This window comes from Gekko japonicus, unplaced genomic scaffold, assembly GCF_001447785.1.
Source record: "Gekko japonicus isolate JY-2015 unplaced genomic scaffold, Gekko_japonicus_V1.1 scaffold341, whole genome shotgun sequence".
Lineage (NCBI taxonomy): Eukaryota > Metazoa > Chordata > Lepidosauria > Squamata > Gekkonidae > Gekko > Gekko japonicus.
The window spans coordinates 513,293-539,189 of NW_015170898.1; the positions used below are offsets into that span (position 1 = coordinate 513,293).

General features: G+C 40.8%; 1 protein-coding gene across 1 annotated transcript in view; it reads left to right on the plus strand.

Annotated features, from left to right (window-relative positions):
- Positions 1–25,897, plus strand: part of SNX10 (sorting nexin 10) — a 68,869-nt gene that overhangs the window by 23,972 nt on the left and 19,000 nt on the right. Inside the window, exons 3-5 of the mRNA XM_015418571.1 lie at positions 523–571; positions 16,878–16,964; positions 25,190–25,290. Of these exons, the coding sequence (XP_015274057.1) occupies positions 523–571; positions 16,878–16,964; positions 25,190–25,290 (237 nt within the window). The remainder of the gene's footprint in view (positions 1–522; positions 572–16,877; positions 16,965–25,189; positions 25,291–25,897) is intronic.

Consider the following 25,897-nt stretch of genomic DNA (forward strand, 5'->3'; position numbering starts at 1 on the left):
ATGCATATTTGTTTAGTAGTATATCTTCTTCAGCAAAACAGATGTCATTTTCTGCTCAAACTAGAGTGGTAGAATTTAAAACAATGTGCTGGATGTAACAGCAAATTGGGGTGGGGGCCTTAGGAGACAGACAAGAGGCTCTTTTCTCTTTCCAAATTGTCCTTCAGAGTCACTACCTGGAAATGTGTAAGGTTTTGCTTTAGCTTTGTATCCATAAAGGAATTATTGCATATGTTTTCTTGTCTACTCTGGTGGGTGCAAAATGGGATGGGGAGATATAAACGTTGTGAATGGTTCTTAAGCATGGTATTTTACTGTAAACCACTACAAGCCTATATAAGGGTTCAAGATGGTTTTCTCTGAATCTTCAGCAGAATCCTTAACTTTAACAATGCATGGGGCATTAGATGCAAAATAGTTTTTTTATTTCTGTGTTTGACATTTTGTATTCCCTCTGTTACGTTTATTTGGCATTACTGTTACTTATTATATTTATTTGGCATTACTGTTTTTATGTTTCAGATTGATCTCACGTGCAGTTTTGAAGATGACACCCAATCATGAAGAACAGGTAATTTTTTTTAATTTGAAAAAGGGTGTTGAAAAAGGGGCCCCAGTTCCAGAGATTGTCAAGTGCAGGAGGTGGCTATGGACACGTAACTAGGTACAAAGGACTCTATATATACATCTCCTGATGGCTGATGATGTTGGCTTTGACAACAAAGGTGGGAGTGAATTTGGCTTTCTGAACAGGCTATCTAAGGCACCTGTTTGTGGGTAGGCAGATCATCCAGGAAGGCAATTTATGTGTCTGACATGAGGACTGCTTTTGGTAGATTAGGGGGAAATGTAAACATCCTTAGGCATAGCTTTCAGTTCAAGAGACCGATTTATCTCTTTCCATACTGACAGGAAGAAGAGAGACAGAAAAGGTCAGAAACGACAAAAATGTACTGCAAGTTCCCAGCACTCTTAATGTTTTGAATGTTTGTTTTAGAGATAGATAAGATATTTCATATTCTACAGTCAGTAATGTTTGTATAGACTGAAGGTGCTTGCCACAAAAGTTTCTATGGCTGCGGTCACACGCAACATTAGCCACGCAAGAGATACGGAAGACAGGCGGAGTTTCCGGGCACGATCTTACCAGCACATCTGGGAAGCGTAGCGCTTCCGTGGCACAACCGAGGCTTCCTGCCGAAAACACGCAGCAAAAAACTAGTACCTCGGAGGTACTAGTTTCCGGAAATTGCGGGGCAAGGGCGGGCGTCTGATCGCGTTTCCGGTGGCATCCGGCGCCCGCCCATGTCCCTTTGTGAAAAAGGTTTTTTTCTCTCCAAGTCTCCGTGGATGCGCACACGCACCCAACGGAGCATACACATTCGTACTGTACACAAAAAAATAAAACCAGTTCGCCGCGCCGCGCGCTTCTTCGTTGCGCGCAGGCGTGTGTTGTGATCGACACCTCTCCCTAACCACGGAAGCTCCACGGTACCTCCACAGAACCTCCACAGGAGGTCTGATCGCTTAACTGCGTGTTAGTTTGCCCCGGGGCAAACAGCCACGCTTCCCCCCCGCAGTTTCCTGCCCGTGTGACCGGGACCTATATACAGCAGGCATACATAGCTTGTGACCCACCAAGAGTAATGCAGCTGACCAGGGTCACATCATCAATTGGTAATGGTTCCTGCTGGAAACGGGGGGAAACACAAAACCACACTTCAACTCTTCTTGGTTAGTTGGGTCACAAGATACAAAGGGCTAATTTACAAAAAGAAACCAAATAAATCCACTTTTTCAAACAGTTTAACAGTGTGCGCAAACTGTGTATCCATGCTAAGTACCAATATACAGTTCCAACCTACGCTCTAAATGGGTTATATTAATGGAATACTAAACGTTACTGTAAAACAAATCCTCTACTCAAACTAAACTGCTACACCTAACAGATGAACCAATAATAATACCAAATTCCATGATACATCTATGTGATGCATTATTATATTTTTACGTTTAGCAAACAAAAAATAAAACTCTAATATGCTACTTCATTATGTTTAAGGGTGAATTGTTGTTAATTGAGTAGCTAGATAGTACCCAAGAACTAAAATAAACGTGGATCTATTTTTCAGCATATTTTAGCAAAGAACTAGAGTGTTGCACCTTGTTGGTCTCTGTGAAACACACTAACAAGAATTTGAGTGTATGCAGAATATTGTTTGGAAACTTCAGGAGTTAAACTGAAAGATCTTTAGTGTTTGCTCTGCCCATCCATAGAAGATCGGTTCCATTGCTCATATCTCAGGAGGGGGGAGCAGCACCTTTCCACTCAACTGCTGCAGCATAGATATCATGAACTATCTCTCCAGAGAAATCCTGAGCTAGGCCCTTTCCCATTTGTGTTTTTCCTAATCACTTAGCCATTCTCCTCTCTGTTGTGCCCCATGCATATGGTATAGATGATGACATTAGTAGGGGTATGCATTCAGTATAAACCAAGCCAACAAATAACCCCCAAAAAACTTATCTGTATTTTTTTTTTGTATTTTCTAAGATGAATACAGATCAGAGAATCTGATTTGGCTTCTGCTATAGATGATACCAAAAAAAAAGCCAAAATTATTTGTCTTTTGTCTTTATTCGGCAATACCAAGTAGCTGCTGCTGGAGAGGTTTAAACTTTAAAGAGCTACACAGTTACTTTACACTTCTTTCCTCTAGGGCTCTTTCTTACCTTTTGCTCTGGTTGCCAGGACAACAGGAAGGAGGGAAAGCGGCAACTCAGTAGCCCAGTGCCTTAACAGTGGGAGGGCTTCTAATGTCCTGGCCTCACTGGTGGACTTCCTGATTCTGGCCATTGTGTGACACAGAATGTTGGACTGGATGGGCCTTTGGCCTGATCCAACATTGGCGTCTCTTATGTTCTTAGAGCCAATGCATTTGCAAATGGCATTGCATTGCAGGTTTGTATTGCAAATTTGCAACCTTGCAAGACTGTTGCCGGCTTTCAGATGTTAAGTCTAACAAACTACTTTGTTTTGCCCACCCATTTCCCAGGGAACATGAGGAAGGTCTGAAGCAGCAGTACAAAGTTTGAATAAAACTTACTTTGTCTTAAAGGTGCCACTGGTCCCAAAGGTTAGGGGGAAACAATGCTCTTTAGACAATCTCATAAGTTTGTTCATTTTTGAAATTCTCCTTTGCATGGACAAAGAGCATAAAAGCAAGGATCTGGCTGAGCTAGACTCCACTGCTGAGAGAGGTTTGGAGAGTGTGTGGCTGGCTTTAGCTTCAGCTGCTGCTCTGAGCCTGACTCCTGCTGCCCGAGAGACTGTCCTGTGGACTTTGGATCAGATCCTGTCTGCTTGCCTGGAGAAGACTGAAGACAGCGTGGTTTGACTGAACATTTTAAAAATAGTTTTCTTATTTTACTTTGAGTTGTTCTTTGAGCTTGGTGGGTGGTAGGTTGTTGGTTTTATCTATTTATTCAATTTATATACCACCCTCCCCCAATTGGGGCTCAGGGTGGTTACCAGCAAGCCATAAATACATTCTCATAAATACTATAATATGTACATACAAATAAAATTTAAAACAATAAAAACAGTAATAATCGACAAATCAAATAGCATTGCATATTCAGTTGGATATTCCATGTTTTATTCTAAGGGGGAGGAGACAGGGAGATGGGGGGTGAGGCCAAAGTCCCCCCCCCCATATTTCTTCCCTTTAATTTCTAGAAGGTTGGCTTTTTGGAGGAGACGGGTGTTTCACTGTTCTGTGTGTGTGCTTCTGGTTTCAACTTAGGGCTATTGAGTACAATACTTAGGCACTGCTAAATAGGCTTTTAGTAATAAGGGTCTGTTTTAGGGATTGTTTAACTTTTAAACACTTTTAAATAAATGTCAGCATAGGCCTTTAGTTCCTCCCTAACTAGGCCAGTGCCAGGAGGATATTAAAAGAGGCAAGGTTATGTGTGTCTTCACAACAGTGGAATAATAGTAATAGCCTAGATTTTTTTAAAAAAACAAACCTTGCTGGGATTCTGTGGTGTGAACAAAAAGCGAAGGTCACAGCTACAAGAAACTATTGCAAAAAACACAAAGAAGCTGCCACACAGAGCGCTGCAAAGTGTAAATATATTAACACATACAAATGACACAGTATATCAAAGTAGATAAGTATTGTTCAAAGAGTCCTTTTTAAAGAATCATAAGAAGACATTGACGTTGACGAAATTCCCCGGAGTTCCGTTTCGTACTGTACTTCTTCTGAACGTAGTCAGGTAAACCTTACAAGAATTATATAACAATTATAGAATAGAATACAAGAAAAAGTGCAATGTACCTTTAAAAATTGTGTACAATTAAAAAGTCTTCGTTTAAATACATACAAAATGTGTGTCCTCCAATTATTAATTATGGGCCGCGGTCACACGCAACATTAGCCACGCAAGAGATACGGAAGACAAGCGGAGTTTCCGGTCGCGATCTCACCAGCACATCTGGGAAGCGTAGTGCTTCCGTGGCACAACTGAGGCTTCCTGCCGAAAAAGCGCAGCAAAAAACTAGTACCTTGGAGGTACTAGTTTCCAGAAACTGCGGGGCAAGGGCGGGCGTCTGATCGCGTTTCCGGTGGTATCCGGCGCCCGCCCATGTCCCCTTGCGGAAAAGGTGTTTTTTTCCCCCCACGTCTCCGTGGATGCGCACACGCACCCAACGGAGCATGCGCATTCATAGTGTACACAAAAAAAGAAAACCAGTTCGCCGCGCCGCGCGCTTCTTCATTGCGCGCAGGCGTGTGTTGTGATCGGCACCTCTCCCTTGCCATGGAACCTCCACAGTACCTCCACAGAACCTCCACAGTAGGTCTGATCGCTTTACTGCATGTTAGTTTGCCCCGGGGCAAACAGCCACACTTCTCCTCTGCAGTTTCCTGCCCGTGTGGCAGGGGCCATGGATAGCAATCATTCAGAAAAATATTCAAGATGGTCTGCAAGATTACATGCAATGGTCAAACATGAATAATATTCAACAATTGGTTTTGTGGAGTTTGTTTATAAAGTTTTCTGTAGAAATTTTCTACAAAGTTTTTTAAGTCTTGATTTTTATATTTTATCTCTTGATTTTCATTTTTAATGCTGAAATCACCCTTTTCTCTTTTTCTTTCCTGAGTTTGTAAGCCAGCCAACGTGTGGGTTTATTCGCATTATCAAAATAATATGCTTTAGTATATTCTATTTTATTAGCTATTTCTTGTGTTAATAGCATGTTTACTTGGTGTTGGATCAGTTTTATCTTAATTTTTCTCCCATCTACTTCTCCCTTATTTTTCAAAGTCACTTCTTCTTTTTTAAGTTCCCTTTTTTATTTTTCCCTCTGTGCATCTTGACTAATGAATATGCCTCTCACATATGCTTGTAATGTATCCCAGATATTGTTTATTGGCATATTCTCCATTCTACTTATTTTTATAAATTCCTTGACTTCTAATTTGACTTTTTCAACAAAATTTTTATCTCTTAATAATCCAATATTTAGTCTCCGTCTTGTACTTTTGTGCGGTTCTTGTAGAGATAGCCAAACTGGATTGTGGTCAGCAAAGGTGTTCGGTAATATTTCTACTTCTAGTAAATCTTTCGCCATGCCGGCATTTATCCAGGTCATATCAATTCTTGACCATGAATTGTGTCTGGCTGAGAAGTATGTGTAATCTCTTTTTTGTGGGTTCCTAGTTCTCCAGATGTCAATCATGTTAAATTCTTCTGCCAGCATCATGAAGTCTTTAGGTAGCGTAGCACCTGCTTTTAATGTTTTTTTTCATTTTTTTCTATTTTCCTTAAAATCTAGTATCGTGTTGAAGTCTCCCACAACACAAATATCTTCCGGGTTTTCCTTTGTTAGTATATTCTTTAGTTCTTTAAAGAAATTTTCTTGATTCTGATTTGGTGCATAAAGGTTTACAATTATAGTCTCTTTACCATTTCTTCTAATTTTCACCACTACAAGTCTTCCATCTTAAAGACTTTCTTTTGAATCATAATAGAAAGAAATTCTCGGAAGAACAAAGGAAAATTTTGAATGAAAACATTACAGTTTGTGAGATAGTGGAAGCGTTTAAAAAGCAAAAGCAAAAGAAGTCACCAGGACCAGATGGCATACCGGCAGAAGTTTACCATAATTTAAAGATATGAGTTGCAGTGCCATGACCACAGGAAAAACACCAAACTCATGGCATGAGGCATTAATAACATTAATACATAAGCCAAACACTGAAGATAATGATATCAAAAATTATAGACCTATTTCACTTTTACACGCAGATTATAAGATATTTGCAACAATTATAGCTACTAGATTCAAGAAGGTAATGTCCCAAGTTATACATCGAGATCAATCAGGCTTTCTACCAAAAAGACAAATATGGAACAATATAAGAACTATAGTAAATATCATAGAATATTACGAGCAACACCCTGGAAAGCAAATGGCCCTGGTTTTCCTGGATGCAGAGAAAGCTTTTGATAATGTTAATTGGGACTTCTTACAATACAAATTGGATGCTTGGGAATGTGGTGAAAATTTCAAGAGGTTGATGACAGCTATATATAAAGAACAATGGGCAAAAATAATTGTCAATGGAGAACTAACACAAAACATTTCTATCCAGAAGGGAACTCGACAAGGGTGTCCACCCTCGCCATTACTATTTATTTTTGGAATAGAGAAACTAAATGATATGGTCAGAGACAACATAAGAATAACAGGGCTTAAAATTAAAGATGAGCAATATAAACTTCAAGCTTTTGCCGATGACCTTGTATTCATATTGGAGGACCCAGCAACATCTATATTGCACTTATTAGAGGTTATACAAAACTACGGATTCATAGCAGGACTTAAAATAAATTTAAGGAAAACCAAGATCTTGACAAAAAAAAACTGTACCAAAGAAGAGATAAATAAAATACAACTGATTTCAAATATAGAGGTAATAAATAAAGTTAAATACCTAGGTATCACAATATCAAATAAAAATATAAATTTATATGAAAACAACTATAAGGTGTTACTAGAGGATATTAAAAAAGATCTACACAAATGGCATGATCTGCATATGTCATTTATGGGAAGAATTGCCACCATAAAAATGAATATTCTCCCACGATTTTTATTTTTTGCACAATGCATACCTATACTAAAAAATAATAAATTCTTGGTAGACCGATATGTAAGGAAATGTATATGGAAAGCTAAGAGGCGTCGTGTTAAAATGAAACTACTTCGTGATAAGAAAGATAGAGGAGGACTTGGACTGCCAGACTGGAGAGGCCTTTATAATGCCGACGTTAACAGATAATAAGAAAGTTACATATGAAATACTGTTAACCAAAAACAATGATTTGAAATCGTGTGAGATATTACGATCAATGAATATCAATCTTACCAATTGGGGAAAGTTGCAGTTACAATCAAGATTTATTAAAGATAAAACAATAAACTTCGTTAAAACAAAATCGGAACTAGATAAAATATGGTTATCATCCTTGGATAAACTGATTCAAAAATTATATAACTTTTTATTGTGTGATGATATGCAAGACGAAATAGTAAAACCATGTATGGAAACTTGGATACAAGACTTAGGACATAGTATAACTATAGATGACTGGTCAAAAACATGGAAATCTCTTAAGCTATTAAGATCTACGGCATATAAGGAAAATATAGTTAAAATGTTTTACAGATGGCACTGGACTACTGACAAATGTTACAAGGATGTTCCAAGAAATTGCTGGAGGTGTAAAAATAATATAGGAACATACTACCATATATGGTGGCGGTGCGAAAAGATCCGCAAATTTTGGAAAAATGTTAAACAATTATTAACAGAGATTACCGATATAGAGTTACAACTTGTACCAGAAATGTATCTACTCAATACAACACCAGAAGGAATTAAACCTCATGATTTATGTATTATACTATATATTCTTACTGTATCTAGAATCCTCGTTGCAAAATGTTGGAAAACTGATAAAATACCTAACAGAGAAGAGCTAATTGTGAAAATACTTGAAATAGCAGAAATGGATAAACTTAATATGATATTATCAGGAAAAGATGAGAATATGCTTCAAAAAAGATGGTATAAAGTTAATAAATGGATGGAAAAAAATATTTAATGTAAACTCCAAAAAAGAGTTTGATGTACTATGGATATCTTTTTTCTTTGTAATGAAAATAACGATAAATAATATAAAATAAAATATGAATAATATTCAACAATTCATATACATTATACACACATTCCAAAGGGGAACAACTAACCCTCCTCCATTTACACTCAATAACACTCAAAAACAGGCATGCTTAACAGAGGCAATGAAACCTTAACAGGTATGTCTAATCATAGCCTTAAGAATTCAAAAAATAACTGAAACCTAACTTACTACAAAAAAAATTCTTGCAAATTATTTTGGCCAACAAGTCAAAACAAATCCTATAGAAGACAGAATCTATCTGAAAGTAATTATAAGACCTGTAGCTGAAAGGTTTTAAGACGTATAGGTTTTAAGACCCATAGTTGACATATATCCTAGCTTTTTTTAAAAAGTCAACATTATATACACATTCCAAAAGGGAACAATTTATCCTCATCCATTATTCTAAGTAACTCTCAAAGACGGGCATGTTGACAGAAGTAGTAAAGCTTTAACAGTTGTGTCTAACTGCAGCTTTATGAAGTCTTACTCAGACTAATACTTAAAGATAAACACTTAAAGATAAAGTAACAACTGAAACCTAACTCACTTAGAAACACTCAAAGATAGGCATGCTTAACAAAGGCAGTGAAATCTTAACAGATTATGTCTAACCATAACCTTAAGAAGTTCTGCTCAGTCTAACGCAAAAATAATAATAACTGAAACCTAACTTACAACAAAAAAGTTTCTTACAAATTATTTTGGCCAAAAAACCAAAACAAGTCCTATAGGAGACAGAATCTATCTGAAAGTAGTTTTAAGACCTATAGCTGAAAGGTAGGTCCCTGTAGGTTCCAAGACCTATTGTTGACATATATCCTGACTTCTTTTGAAAGAGTCAACATTATACACACATTTCAAAAGGGAACAACTTACCCTCATCCATTGTTCTAAATAACTCTCAAGGACGGGCATGCTGACAGAGGTAGTAAACCCTTAACAGTTGTGTCTAACTGCAGCCTTATAAAGTCTTACTCAGTCTAACTCTTAAAGATAAAGTAACAACTGAAACCTAACTCACTACAAAAAGGTTTCTTACAACTTACCCTCATCCATTATGCTTAGTAACTCTCAAGGACGGGCATGCTGACAGAGGTAGTAAAGCCTTACCAGGTATGTCTAACTGCAGCCTTATAAAGTCTTACTCAGTCTAGCTCTTAAAGGTAAAATGACAACTGAAACCTAACTCACTACAACAAAGTTTCTTACAACTAATTTTAACAAAAAATCCTATAGAACGCAGAACCCATCTGAAAATGGTTCATTAAATCAAACATATATCCTGGCTTATAAAAAGTATAAACTAAAACCTGACATGCTGTAAAGAAAAGAAAAAAATACTCTTTAAACTGACAAGGTAAATCCTTATAAGAAGCAGGATGAGGCTGGCAGGTATTTAACCGATGTATCCAAAATGCTTCCCTGCACAGCAAATGCTTATGTATGTCCATTCTGTTAAATCTGTTAGGGTGCACTACTTCCAAAACTACAAACCTAAAATCATCATTTTGTTGTTGTTGTTCAGTCGCACAGTCGAGTCCGACTCTTCGCGACCCCATGGACCAGCTCCCGCCAGGCCCTCCTGTCTCTCGCTGTCCTCTCAAGTTGGCTCAATTTCATGTTCGTTGCGTCGATGACACTGTCCAACCATCTCATCCTTTGCCGTCCCCGTCTTCTTTGACCTTCAATCTTTCCCAGCATCAGGGTCTTCTCCAGTGAGTGCTCCCTTCTCATTTGGTGGCCAAAGTATTTGAGCTTCAGTTTCATTATCTGGCCTTCCAGGGAACAGTCAGGGTTGATTTCTTTGAGGATTGACTGATTTGTTCTTCTTGCAGTCCAAGGGACTCTCAAGAGTCTCCTCCAGCACCATAGTTCAAAAGAATCTATTCTTCGGCGCTCGGCCTTCCTTATAGTCCAACTCTCACAGCCATACATGACTACTGGGAATACCATTGCTTTGACCATGCGGACTTTTGTTGGCAGGGTGATGTCTCTACTTTTTATCATGCTGTTTAGGTTCGCCATCACTTTCCTCCCAAGGAAATCTTTTAATTTCATGGCTGCTGTCACAGTCTGCGGTGATCTGGGATCCCAGGAACGTGAAGTCTGTCACTACTTCCACGACTTCCCCTTCTATTTGCCAAGGAGTGATGGGGCCGGATGCCATGATCTTAGTTTTTTTGATGTTGAGCTTCAAGCCCACTTTTGCGCTCTCCTCTTTTACCCTGAGCAAGAGGCTCTTGAGGTCCTCTTCACTTTCTGCCATCAGAGTGGTATCGTCTGCATATCTGAGGTTGTTGATCTTTTCCCCAGCAATCTTAATTCCCGCTTGTGATTCATCCAGGCCAGCATTTCGCATGATGTACTCTGCATATATATTAAATAAGCAAGGTGACAGTATACATCCTTGTCGTACTCCTTTTCCTATGCTAAACCAATCAGTTGTTCCATATCCGGTTCTAACTGTCGCTTCTTGGCCCTTATACAGGTTTCTCAAGAGACATGTGAGGTGGTCTGGTACTCCCATCTCTTTAAGGACCTGCCATAGTTTGTTGTGATCCACACAGTCAAAAGCTTTAGCATAGTCAATGAAGCAGAAGTAGATATTTTTCTGGTACTCTCTTGCTTTCTCCATAATCCAGCGAATGTTGGCAATTTGATCTCTAGTTCCTCTACCTCTTCGAAACCCAGCTTGTACTTCTGGTAGTTCTCTATCCACGTACTGTTGAAGCCTAGCTTGTAGGATCTTGAGCATGACCTTGCTAGCGTGTGATATGAGTGCAATTGTGCGATAGTTTGAACATTCCTTGGCATTGCCCTTCTTTGGGATTGGAATGTATACTGACCTTTTCCAATCCTGTGGCCACTGTTGCGTTTTCCAAATTTGCTGGCAAATTGAGTGCAGCACTTTAACAGCATCATCTTCTAAGACTTTGAATAGCTCATCACCTCCACTAGCTTTGTTGTTAGCAATGCTTTCTAAGGCCCATTTCACCTCACATTCCAGGATGTCTGGCTCGAGGTCAGTGATTATACCGTCATGGTTGTCAAGGACATCGAGGTCTTTCTTGTATAGTTCTTCTGTGTATTCTTGCTATCTTTTCCTAATCTCTTCTGCTTCTGTTAGGTCCCTACCGTTTTTGTCCTTTATCATGGCCTCCTTATCTCTCCTTGCTTGTGTCCTTTTTCTACAAAATGTTGAACAATTGGAGCATCAAGATATTTATGCTTAATACGTGACTTGTGCTCCAAGACACGTGTTTTAAGTGCACGTGTGGATTCCCCTATGTATTTTAATCCACAAACACACTGCTGAAGGTAAACCACTCTTTTTGTTGAACAGTTAGACCAAAAATCAATTTCTTTTCTGAAATTCACTTCTGGGAAATCTAATACATGTGTTTCCCAAGCTTGCTCACCTGCCAGACATCTATGACATTTAAAGTGCCCCCTAGGAGTATAAACTTCAGTAGCTGACATGGGTAAATCCACCCTCACCATTAAATCTCTAATATTGGTAGTCCTCCAGAACCCTATAAATGGTTTAACTTTACAACAAGGTACATCATCCAAGATGTGCCAATGTTTCAGAATTCTATTCCGTATGGAATACGCCTTTGGAGTAAAGTCAAAAGCCCAACATATCTTGGTGTCTTTCTCAGTCACAGTATCCTTAAATAATTCGGCCCGACTTGTCTGTTCAGCTCAGGTGCGGGCTCTATCAATAAGTTCTAAAAGGTAACCCCGAGCCGCCAACTGACTGCCCAGTCTATCAGCTTCCTTAAGGAAATCAGCATGAATGCATGTTAGGAGGAACTCTACCCTTCATGAAAGTTAACGCCACTGTATACATATTAGTCTTTAGGATAGTTCCAGGTGAATACCAATGAGTCTCTAGTAGTAGAACAAAATTTGAGTTCAGTAACACCTTAAAGACCAAAAGAATTTTCCAGGCTATAAGATTTCATGGGTCAAAGCTCACTTTGGCAGACACATATGTGATGAAATTAGCATTGACTCATGAAAGCTTATACCCTGGAAGATTTTGTTGGTCTTTAAGATGCTGCTGGCCTTGAGTTTCTTTTAGATGGCACAAGAGTCTTGGTTCTTAAAAGACTAATGTGTGCTGTGGTATCAGCTTTCATGGGCCAGAGCCTGCTCCTTCAGATTCAAGTTCCAAAGGTCTTTCGTTAAAAAGAGAGAGAGAGAAAACAAACCCAAACTCTGGTTGCATGTAACACATGTACTCTATCCCAGTATCTAGCTAAGAAAGGGGAAGGAAAGTGTGCATCTGCAGGTATCTGTTTGATCCTTAAGTGCACCTTATTTTAAGAGCAGCTATAGCATTGTGGCTAGGGGCATGTGCCAGTTTGGTGAAGTGGTTAAGTGTGCTGACTCAAATCTGGGAGAACCGGGTTTGATTCCCCACTCCTCTACTCACAGCTACTGGATGACCTTGGGCAAGCCATAGTTCTGTCAGAGGTGTTCTTGAAAAGAGCAGTTTCTGTCAGAGCTTTCTTAGCCCCACGTACCTCACAGGGTGTCTGTTGTGGGGAGGGGAAGGGAAAGGAGTTTGTAAGCTGCTCTGAGACTCCAAGTGAAGGGTGGGGTACCTCACAGGGTGTCTGTTGTGGGGAGGGGAAGGGAAAGGAGTTTGTAAGCTGCTCTGAGACTCCAAGTGAAGGGTGGGGTATAAATCCAATCTCTTCTTCTTTTTCTTCTGTTGTAAGCTGGGAAATCTCCAGTTCACCTTTTGTCTGCCACAAAATCACAAGGAAACCTGAGCAATCCCCTGTTCCTCCCCCCCCCCCCAGTGACCAGAGAGGAATTTTGGGAAACTCCTGGAGAGTTGGAGGCAGAGCCTGGGGGAGACAGGGACCTCAGTGGGGTACAATGCCATAGAGTCCACCCTCCAAAGCATCCATTTTCTCCAGGGGAACTGATCTCTGTAGTCTGGAGATGAGCTGTAATTCCAGGGGGTCCCCAGGTCCCACCTAGAGGCTGGCACATCCCTACATTTTAGCCGATCGAAGATTTGTAGCCAAGTCTACTCAATCCACATCTAGCATTTGGTCTGCTACAGTTTGATTTGTGGAGAAGGGCAAGGGCAAGGCTTTTCTTAAGAATTGCTGATCATTTTTTTTAACTGCTCAGAACCTATCTGTAGCTCACGAATCTGTAGAATGTGAGTTCTTTATCTGTAGTTTCCTTTACTGTTTGGGCTTGTTTAATGTTTAATCACTGCAAGGACAGTCTTTTTCCTTGTGCAATTTGTTCGGATTTTTTTATTTATTTAAGCAATGCAATATAGTAATAAATGTCATCACCATGTGTTGCCAAGGCTGTTGTGTTGACAAGAGAGAGCATCACAGAAACAAATCAATGAACATGTCTTGCATTTTCTTGAGTTCTTGTTGCAAAGCATAGCTTCTTGGGAGTCACAAAAAAGCTGCGGATGTGCTCAGTTTTTGTGGCCTAGTTGGCAACAGACTCCTTCCATGTTTTCACAGCTTTACCAATATTGCTAAAATGGTTGTTGCAATGTTGGGAAGCCAAAGTATGTGAATCTGTAACTTCAAAGGTGCCATGTTTGTGAAGCAGCAGAAAAGAATGTCCTTTAAGTGACTGGCAAGAAGGACTCATAGTTCTGTTCTGTACATTTACTCACACACGCATACCCCTTTCTACCCAAAATAATAATATTTGAGGAATAACCATTTCCAACACCTTGACTTTTATTAGTCCTGTGAAGATCTTGACCATTAAGAAAATCAACTCTGGACTAGTTAACTCAAATTTTATAACCTATGTCAGTAATTCAGAATAAGCTTCTATTTGTTTGGCATGATTCTTTCTGTTTCTGCTGCTTTGAGGGCCAAAGAGCTATGTGAACACCATTTCCATTGAATATTCTGCCAAGGGAGTTTCCCCTTAAAGTTTCTGAGATTTCACCAGATACAATCACACACTTGAAGATTATGTTCACACTCACATGATCTAGAAACTTGCATTTGATTTTCCCTGTACTATATTCAGTTTTTGTGTGTAATCTCAGCATTTGCAGCCTTATTGAGGCCTGGGATTTTATAAACAATACCTCTCTTTATCTGGTGAACAAGGCTGTTGCTTATTAAAGCTGATCCCACAATAAATCGCCTAATCTCCAAAATGGCTGCTGCATTTTTTTTATTTTTTTGCTGCTACTCCAAAGAGAGAGTTTCTTAGCTCTTTATTACCAGTCCAGTCTCCAGTTGTGGTTATTTCTGATGCAAAATAAGGGACTGGAAGAACTGATATCTTTCTTTTGTGAGAAAGGAGGTACTGAATTTTGGATGCTGCCTGGTGAGTTAATGGTATAAACAAACAGGACTGCAAGTAAGTTGCATTTGGCATAGAAGAGGTGCATATGAATACTGAATATAGGGGCATGAATGTAGTCTAAGGACGAAGGAGCAGTAAACTAGAGAAAATAAAGAAATGAGGAAATGGCCAACCTTCAGGAAAATCCAAACAGTCCATTTTCAAAGAAGGAAAATGCATGACAACATTTCTTTAGATTACAAGGGGAAGTAAAAAGTCCCATGGGACTTTTGTCACATTAAGATTATGTGTTTTCTGCTGTGATTTCCTATATTTTGTAGCCCAGACAAACAGGAGTGTATAGGAATCTTGCTACAGCACTGTTGAAACACCCATCAACTTTTTTTGGTCTATAGTATGGCGTATATGTCATGTATTCACTCCTAGGAAGGGTGTAAGTTATGCTTGAAGTTGAGACAGAATGGTTGTCTCAGGAGAAGTGGCACCTTCTTTTCCTAGCTCTGGTCTGTTCATTCATGATAGCTGTGTTGACAGTGACAGATTGTCATTGCTTTGGGTGGAGGCAAAACATGTTGTTCACTCTGCCTCCCTGTCTCCTGATCATACTGGTGATAGAGAATGGTGATAGCACACACACCATAAACTCAGTATTACCAGGAGACCAATATGGGAACGGTATTTCATTAAAACGATTTTTCTGTGTCAGTGCTTTATTGGATGATGGTGCCTTTCAACAGCAGCAGGATATGGGAACATGTTGTGGTAGCGAGGATAGTCCAATAGCTAGAGTCAGGCTTGGATTTGGGAGAACTGTGTGCTAAACCCACATATGAAATGACCAACCCCGATGCAGACTGTTTCTCTATCCCACATTGTTGTTATTTTGACTGACAGCTGTTCTTCAGGGCCTCAGACAGAGAAGGGTTTTTTCCATCATCTCCTATCTGAAACCCTTTAACTGGAAGTAGCCAGGATTGAACCTGGGACCTGGGTACATGAGAAGAAGAAGAGATTGGATTTATATTCCGCTCTTCACTACCCGAAGGAGTCTCAAAGCACCTTACAATCCCTTCCCCTTCCCCTCCCCACAACAGACACCCTGTGAGGTAGGTGGGTCTGAGAGAGCTCTCCCGAGAACTGCCCTTGAGAGAACAGCTCTGCAAGAACCCAAAGTCACACCAGCAGCTGCATGTGGAGGAGTGGGGAATCAATGAGGCATGTGCTCAGCCACTGTTCCACAACTAACACTCCTTCTAAGCTGAGGAGTCCTCTGAGCAAAAATTCTGCTTTGTGAGCTACTGGCATTAAAGTTGTGAGTGAGTGATTTGGCTCCTGCATAAATTAGTTTGCTTTGGAGCCATCCTTCCTGAGCTAAGACAAACATTCTTGAGCTCAAGGCTAAAAACCTGTGAGCTGGCTCACACTAACTCATCTTAGAGGGAACACTGTCCACAACTCATATCTGCTATGGACATGTCATGGTCATGGAGAAGTCACTTGGTCTCTACATCAATTCTCCCTCTGTGAGAATGGTGATAGCAATATTCTGCTTCTCAGCGATGCAATGAGAACAAGTAAACCAAGTACTGTAGAGCTTCTGAAAATTAATATTGCTATAATTATAATAATGGATGATGATGATGATGATATTTCTTCTACTGTAATGCTGGAGCCATACAGTTGCCCCACATTCTCTGGGCTCGTTTTATGTCCAACCATATCATTTTCTCTCTTCTCCCACATCTTTTGGGCTTTGGTTACTATCCACCCTTGATAGTAACTACTTTGTTGTTTTGGTTTGATCTTCATATAATTGTTTTTTTACTGCCACTTTTGGATATTTTTTTCTATCAACCAACACAGCCAGAATTCAGGGGAAGGTTTTACAGCTTGGTTTTGCTTAAAAGTGAAAATAATGTTTTGTTAATACAGAGCAGGGCTTCACGTCTACTGATACATAGCTATCAGTAGCTTCATTCATTTTTATCTTATTTAACTGGTGCTGGTTGCAAATGACTGAGACCTTCTCTTCTGAGCATGCCCTGGCTACTAGGAAGTGTACAGAATTATCTAATTTCAAAATTCCCCTTTGGCTAGTTGACAAGAAGTTTCCCGGATATGTTCTGTAGTTACAATGACTCATTGTGTTTTTGGTTGTGTTTTTTGTTTTAAGTTACTCTTAAAGCTTGCAGTTTTGACTAACAGTAACAGTTGTGCTTGTGTCCTTGACAAGCTGTCTTTTCAAGAAGGATCCTTATCTTCACTTTAATCCCTTTATTATGCGCTCGCAGGAATTTGTAACAGTCTTGGTACGAGACCCCAGGATTCAAAAGGAAGACAGTTGGCATTCATATATAGACTATGAGATCTTCATTCATGTAAGTATAAACTCTACTGTGAAAGTACTTGATACGGCATAACTATGACATTTATTGCATGCTTTCATATTATTTGACATTGTTATAGGAGTTTTATCCAGTCATTTCCTGAGAGGAATGGCACATAGAATCTAGAGTTGTAGTTGTCTGGTAAGCTTTATATTTTGCCCCTCATCTGGTGCATAGCGGTGGATCAGAAGAGAATATGCTGAGCATTCACAAGAATAGGATTTCTACAGAATGAATTTGAGCTGTATCTTGCCTGGCAGGCGAGATATGCCCCTGCACATTTATTTTTTTATTTATTTGTACTATGGCTTTCTAACTGAGACTCAAGGTGGATTACTGCCTGAGGCTTTTAACTAGGGATGCTGGGGATTGACCATGGGACTTTCTGCAGGCCAAGCAGATGCTCCAGCACTGAGCTATGGCCCATCCCTGGGCTGTTCTTGTAGAGAGAGAAAAGCTGTGGTATAATAGATCAGCTCAGGATTGGTGGAAATGTTTTTCCTACATTGATTGTCTAGGCTGATTGTCCTATACTGATAGGTTAGCATGGAGTGTTCTTGCTTTCTTTTCCATTTTACAATCCCATCCCAACTATATTATTCTGTCTTACTAGGCAGCTTTGTTGTTAGATTAAAATGTTATCATATATTATGATCTGTTTACTGACTGACTGAAAGATTTTTATTATACTTGTAATCTACATTGATCCTAGTGAGAAAGGTGGACTATAAATGAAATAATGATGATGATGATGATGCAGTAGACATAGTATAAGACATACCATAAACAGTGCGATAAGATTAGATTAAAATGTTGGACACGACATACAAGAAATACAAAAAAATGGATTACAGAAATTAGAAAGCAATACAGCAAGAGCAAGGTAATATGTACATTAAACAGTACCACAAACTACAGCCCTAGTCTCTTCATAAAAGCATCCTCCTGAGCATGTGCAAAGCAGCTTTTCTTCACTGTTGACTAGCTTCTGTGGGCCTGAGATCAAGTCTGAGTTGATTACCTCCCTGCAGACATAGTCCTGATTCCTCTTTTTAGAAATCAACTTTAGGGCGAAACAGGTAGTCTGGGAACACCTTGTGCTTCAGCTGAAGCTAACCAGATATGGATTTGGCCAGTCAGCTCCCTCTTTTCCACCTTGGAATGGCAACCTTTCCCATAGAGTGGCCAGTAGCTGCCGAAGGGTATTCACACTGTCTGAACTACATCACAGAATAAAGTTTTAAACATATTTATACCATGCCTTATCACCACAACTTCAAGGGACTAATAAAATAGCGGAAACGGCAGGATGCACACATCACAAGTGTTCAACAAGTTAAACGCAATACAGAATTAAAACACAGAATTTAAAGCCCATACACAGAGTTTAGCCTCCACCAGGTGCCCTCAAGAATGGAACAATCTTGCACACCTTCCTGAATGCAGCAAGTGTGGAGGTGCCCCCTGCAGCCACAAATAGAATATGTCCATGACCAAACTGTTGCCTGATGGACCATCCTAGGTCAGGGTACCAGCCTGAGGAACAGAACTGGCACACAGGAGTAAGCTGGGAGATGCAGTAGATACACATGTAAATCTTCTGGAATAGAGAAATACTCCCTGTTTTGCAAAGGCTGAATTTGAAGTAAGTGGCTTTCCAGTAGGTTGCTTTCCATCTCCTCCATCAACATACAGGGTCAAGACATCTTTCCCAGGCATTCTTTCATTGCTTTCTTTAGAATTCTTTGCATCTATGTTCACTGTGGACATGTAGCCAGTTCAAAGCCAGTTTTTTCAGGAAGGGAGCCTGAAGAAATGAAAAACTAGTCAGTATTAATTCCTGATGTTAGAAGCCCTTAGGGAACTCAAATAAGAGATTGTTGATACACTAACCAGTATGTGTAACTTGTCACTAAAATCAGCCACTGTAGCAGAAGACCAGAGAGTAGCAAATGTTACATCAATTTTTCAAATGAAGAATGCCTCCACATTCAGAGGCAGTAAACCTTTGAATCCAGTGCCAGGACGCAACATCAGGGGAAGGCTTTGGCCTCAATGCCCTGTTGTTGGACCTCCAGAAGAACTGGTTGGTCACTGTGTGACAGTTAACAGACACAGAGGGGTAGCAGTATGGCAATCGTATTACATACAGAAATACTGCAACAGTGCAACCAATATAAATACTGTTGAAGTATTTCTGTATGTAATATGGTCACTGTGTGAGACATATTGCTGGATTAGATGGACCACTGGTCTCATCCAGCAGGGCTTTTTTAATGTTCTTACCAGTAGATCTCAGGGAGGCTGTGGAAACTGTAAATAGGTGCCTGAAGACATATTTGGAATGGATGAGGACTAACAAGCTGAAACTTAATCCTGACAAAACATAGGTGCTATTGGTAGGGGGAAGGTCTGGCCCAGGAAATGAGTCATTCCCTGTTCTGGATGGGGTCGCACTCCCCCAAAGGAGGAGGTTCATATTTTGGGGGTACTTCTGGACCCAGGCCTCCTGTTCAATAAACAGGTGGGCATGGTGGCCAAGAGTGTCTTTCAGCCGCTTTGGCTGGTGATCCAGCTGTGGCCCTTCCCGGGCAGAAAAGATTTTGCCGCTGTGGTGTTCCCTGGTAACATCTAGATTAGATTACTTCTGTATGCAGTACATTGGGCTGCCCTTGAAGACTGTATGGAAGCTACAGTTGTACAGAATGCTGCAGTCTGAGTGTTGACTAGAGAGGTAGTTATGCCAATAAAGGTTATTGGAATTGGGAATTGGACTGGAGGAGTAATAGGGAGGGAACATATCACTCCAGTCTTGTTCTACCTACACTGGCTTCCAGTTTGCTTCCAGGCTCAATTCACGGTGCTGGTATTGACCTTTAAAGCCCTGTATGGTCTGGGGCAAGGATACTTGAAGGATCACCTTCTCCCATGTGAGCCTACCCGTTCACTTCGGTCATTGTAGAGGCCCTCTTTTGGTTGTCTCCACCATGTGAGGCTGGATGTGTGACAACCCAAGAAAGGGCCTTCTCTGTTGTGGCACCAAACCCTTTGGAAGTCCTTCCTCAGGGAGATTCATCTGTCTCCCTCTATCGGTGTGTTTCTCCAGCAGGTGAAGACTTTTTTGTTTCATCTGGCATATCCCCAGTAATAGTCATTGGTCCTCCTTCTAGTGTTCTTTATATGTTTTTAATTGAACTTTATAGCTTTAACTCTATTTTAATTGGGTTTTTCCATGTTTATACATTAAAATAGTTATAGCAACAGGTCAACTCTATTTTTAATTGTTAAACATTTTAATTATTTTATGCTTGCTGCCTTGTGAACCCTGACTGAACAGAAAGGCAGCATATTTTTTAAAAAAATGTTTTAAAAATATAGTGGTTTTTATTCTAGCTGTAGAGTACAGATTTCAGTTCCAAGGACCATCATTCTACTTTGTGGGCCTCATTCCATTCCCAGAGCAGTTTATATTGTCCTGGGGACTGTCATTCCATTCAGTGGGCTGTCATTCCAGTCCCAGAGGACTCATGCTACTTTGAGGGACTACCATTCCATTTTGGGGGCTGACATTCCATTCCCAGAGCAGTTTAAGTTGTCCCAGGGACCATCATTCCAATCTGGGGGCTGTCATTCCAGGCCCAGAGCAGGTTTCTCCAAAACCATTCCATATATTCATTGTGAATTTTCCATAGGTTAATGTATTTCAGTGAAGCCCATACAAGTGAACTGGCATTTGTGGCACCTATGATTTCCAATGAACCTTCAGGCATCTCCCATTGTCCCCAGCAGTCATTCTCATCATTCCAGTACATTACCCTTTTGAGCACACTGTTGGCATTTCAATACATTTCCCTTTTCAGGCCCATGTATGATTGTACGTATCTGCCAACTGAGGATCCACTTCATGGGTTTGATGAAGTGGGCTCTTAAGTCACAAAAGTTTCAGCTATTATAAATCTGTTGCTGCCCTTTCAGTGCCATGAAGCTCCTTTTTGTTTTGTTGCTACAGACTTGACAAACCTGGCTGGAATAAATGAATTGTGTGTTGTGTGAGAAAAAGTTATTTCTCTTCTCTGTCCTAAATTTCCTGCTTATTAGTTTCTTTCTATGTCCCTCCCTTCTATTGTTTGGGGAGTGGGAGAACAAAAATCCACTTTGCCCATATTGTCCATAAATACAAACTTTTAGTATGTCCCCTCCCTTTAGTCATAAACTAAAAAGCCCCATTTCCCCCCATTTTTCATAGAAATAAAGGCTGACCCATTTGCACCATTTCCAGCTCTGATACCCTTTTTGAGCGGGAGTGATGAAAATTGTGCATAGTGTTAAAATGCAACCACACCATAGAATGAATGTATATTTCAAGGCATTATAATACTTTCAGACCACTTCCTAATACTGTCTTGCATAAAATTAAGCCCTTTTTGCTGCTGCCACACACTATATGCACCCCCTTGCCCAGATTGCCTGGAGGCATGGGCTGGGATGTCACCAGTATGCAGATGACACCCAGCTTGTTGGGTGGCCAGTCTGACTCTAAACCGGAAGATCTGGACTGTAGCTGGATGGCTTAGACTGAGCTGACTGAAATTGAATCTAATGAAGATGGAGGTCCTGTGCTTCAGCTGCCTGAGGGCAGGGATCCTACTCCTGACCTTCAGTGGGGTGCTGTTGGTGCCAGCGTCAGAAGTTAGGCGTTTGGGAGTGCTCTTGGATGTCTCCTTAACAATGGAGGCCCAGGTAGCAGCCACTGCCAAGTCAGCCTTTTACCACCTTCAGCTGATTAGCAGTTGGTTCCCTTCCTTGACTGCAGTGACTTGGCAACAGTGATCCATGCAGTGATCACCTTGACTACTGTAACACCCTCTACATGGGGCTGCCCTTGTCGCAAATCCGGAAGCTGCAGCTAATGCAAAATGCTGCTGCCAGGCTCTTGATGGGCCTTCCTGTGCAGGAGCACATCCAACCTGTGCTGAAGGCATTGCGCTGGCTGCCGATAGCATACTGAATTTGCTTCAAGGTGCTGGTTCTCACCTTTAAAGCCCTTTATGGTCAGGGACCACCATACCTGAGGGACCGCCTTTCCCCATATGTTCCGCAGCAAGCACTGCGCTCAGGGTCCCAAAATCAACTGGCCCACCGGGATCCCAAAGACGCCAGACTAGCCATAACCAGGGCCAGGGCCTTTTCGGTGGCAGCTCTATACTGGTGGAATGAGCTCCCAGAAGAGATCAGGGCCCTGTGGGACCTTTTACAGTTCTGCAGGGCCTGCAAGACGGAGCTGTTCCACAAGGCTTTCAATTAGGGAGCCATCTCCAACAACAACTGGAAGATATAAAGCTCTGTTCCCTGGTTCCACCAACTACATCTTGTGCCTGCTGCATATATATGAAAAGATCAAGGAGACTACAGATTATATCAATATGACTGTTACCGCCATCTTCAAGCGATATTATCAATATAGATCTTGCTAGCACTTTATGATAGTGAATTGTTTTAGAAGGTTTTATGAGTGTTATAATTGTTATTTGTATGTTTTTATTTTTTATGTAAGCCACCCTGAGCCTGCTTTGGTGGGGAGGGTGGAGTATAAATTGAACAAATAAATGAATGAATGAATGAATGAATGAATAATTAAATAAATAAATATTTCCATTCAGCTATGCATCAAGGCCCCGAGATCACTTCTAAATGAGACACCCAACACTGCATGTGTGGTTAGAATTATTTACTCCAGTATACCTTGCTTTAAGGAGCTGCGGTGGCTCAAGTGGTTAAGACGCTGAACTGCAGGCTGTGGAAGGTCAGTAGTTCAGCAGTTCAAGACCCGGGTGCCGCAAGACAGGGTGAGCTCCTGTCTCTAGTTCCAGCTCCTGCCAACCTAGCAGTTCGAAAGCAAGAAATTGCAAGTAGATAAATAGGGACCACTTCGGTGGGAAGGTAACAGCGTTCCGTGCGCCTTGGTGTTTAGTCATGCCGGCCACATGACCACGGAAATGTCTTCGGACAGCGCTGGCTTTTCGGCTTTGAAACGGAGATGAGCACCGCAACCCTAGAGTCGGATTCGACTGGCTTTCGAGCAAGGGAACCTTTACCTTTACTTTTTACCTTGCTTTACATTTGCTTATACTCAACTGTACACAATTCCTGTGAGAAACAGAAATCAAGTGGCACCTTAAAGACTTCAGAAGATTTATTCCACCATAAATGGACCTCTCGTCTTCTGATGCATATGAAATGGATGATTATTTAACAGGAAATTTTATAACTAAAATAGAAGTGAAGGAAAAGTTGTAGCAGAGGCAAGCCTGTTGTAAGTCATTCAGGTGTGGATCCTTGTGGATGGAATTCGAAGGCGGTAGTTGTTACACTTGATGAATTATGAGAAGTGAGAGGTTCCACCCTCCCATTGGGTGCAGTTACAGAAAGATAAACAGAGTTCATTTCCACACATAGATTTTGGCCACTGTGAGATAGGATGCTTGTTGGCCACTGTGAGATAGGATGCTGGACTAGATGGACCACTGGTCTGATCCAGCAGAGCTCTTATTGTCCCCCCCCCAAAAAAAAACCCCTTATTTTCTGGGCTATATTTGTGTCATCTTTACATTTCTTTAACCTTATGCCTAGAATATTTTGCATTTATAATAAGAACCTTGAGTAGAGTTCTTGAGAAGCTAGGACTGAATTCTTGACTATTTATATTTTGCCTATGGTTGTTCATTATTGGATGGATATTATATTTATTGGAGCCTCTTTTGGATCTGAATTTTTTGGTTGTAAAAGAGAAATGTTGCCTTTGCTTAATCAAATAGTGAGACTTTGCAAGAAGCAATCATGTGAGACATAATTTAGGGCATACTTGTCCAGATTTATTTCATCCGCAGGAGAGTTTTTCTTGAAAACAGCAGGCTGCTGACTACAATGCCCACTCCCACAAAATGTGATTCCTTGTACAGCTGTTGGAAGCATCTGTGTTAACTGCATTGACTCTAATGGGACATGATCAGGATGTTAGCAAAAGAAAAGAAACCCTCTGTTTGCACTTGGACTTCTGGATTCCACACTCCTCTCACTACTGAGACTATAATCCTCTTATTGCCAGATTGCCTCTGTTTCCATTTCTTCAATCTCTCTGCTGCCTTTAATACTCTCTCTTCCTCTTTTGATATATGATTTAGCATATTTTATACAGCTTTTCACAATGCTCAAAGCCGTTGACGTCTTTCACACTCTAAGTTTCCTTGATTAATTCCTCAGCTGATTTTCTTCCTGTCTGATCGTATGTTCATTGTTCCCGTAGGGGGAAGTTCACCCTCTGTTTTTTCTCTGTCCCTTGGGGTCCCTGGATCTGTCCATGGACTTCTTCCATCCTCGCTCTAGTAATTGTCCGTAGGTACCTCATTAAATCCCATAGCTTCCAGTATCACTTATATAACAATGGCATCTGGCTTGATCTCTCTGCCTCTGAATTTCCTCTACTCATTGAGTTCTGTGACTCCAGCTGATTGTTTGGTGTATTATTTTAATCCAGGAAACAAAAATTCAGCTTGAGACCTCTAGAGAGCCCAGTACATGCATTCACTGGTTTGGTTCAGAGGCAGTGACAAACTACTACTACTACTATAACAACAACAGCAACAACAGAAAGCCTGCAAGAAGGCTCAAGCATGCTTGAATGATTCCTCCTCAGCCTCATAGCTAAGGAGATTTTTTTTTCGGGGGAAAGACTGAGAGTGGGGAGCTTAATTATATTACCAGTGGCCGGGGAGCAGCAACCAACAACTCTGGTGGAGTACAGAGAGAAGTGTTGTGGAAATGTTTGTTTTGGCTGACTTGCTCCCTTTTGTCTGGGGGGTGTATTCTGGAGCTAGGTGCCGCATAGAGCACACACTTGGGGTGCCTGGGGAGCCTGTCTTGCCATGATATTCAGTTTGTCAACATACGGCTTGCAGGTCCTGCATTGTAAACTACAATTTCTTCTGGTTTTCAGAGCAAGCCTAAACCATTTGGTTTGGATGTTACAACCAATTATGGTTTGCTGAGAGCCAGGAATTAACTGATACTGTGCAGGGAGGATCATGTGAGCCGGAGGCTGCTTCCAATTTTGTTCGTTGAACTCCATAGCATATGAATCAAATACTTAATACTGGTTAAGTGGTGTATCTCCTAGAGAAATTAACTTACAAATAAAGCACAGTCTGTTTTCTTTACAGACAAATAGCATGTGTTTTACAAGAAAGACCTCTTGTGTCCGGCGGCGTTTTAGAGAATTTGTGTGGCTTCGTCAAAGACTCCAAAGTAATGCTGTGCTGATGTGAGTAACTTGTAAACATTTTCATAAGTTTTTCGTTTGTTGTTTCTTTTTTAAATTGATCTAAGTATTTAGGACTTTTTTAAAAAAAATCCCAGCCTTCCCCCAGAAAGACAGGTAGCTGTATTGATTTGAAGCAGCAGACAAACTTTGAGTCCAGTGGCACCTTTAACACCAACAGAGTTTTATTCAAGGTATAAGCTTTCGTGGACACTAGTAGGTTGGCACTGGGTTGTGCTGCTGGGCAGTATTGCACTGGTTTTGATGTCCTTGAAACCCTCGACCCCCTCGCTCGGATTGTGATTCTGTGTTTGACGTGTTGAGCTGGTACTTGCCACAGTGGCACTGGTTCTGCTGCTGGGCACTAGTAAGTTGGCACTGGGTTCTGCTGTCCTTGCAGAAATGTCCCTCCCCCCAGTTTCTACTTCAGAGATTCTCAGGTTTGACCTTAATCCTGTTGGGTTTTGGCACTGGTTCTGCTGAGCACTGGCTAATGAGTTTTAGGTTTCACAAACTGAAGTTCATGAACTACCATGAATTTTGGCACAATTCTTGGTAGATCATGACCAAGGCCGCAGCCAGGAGTTTTCCAGTCGGGGGGAACTGGGGA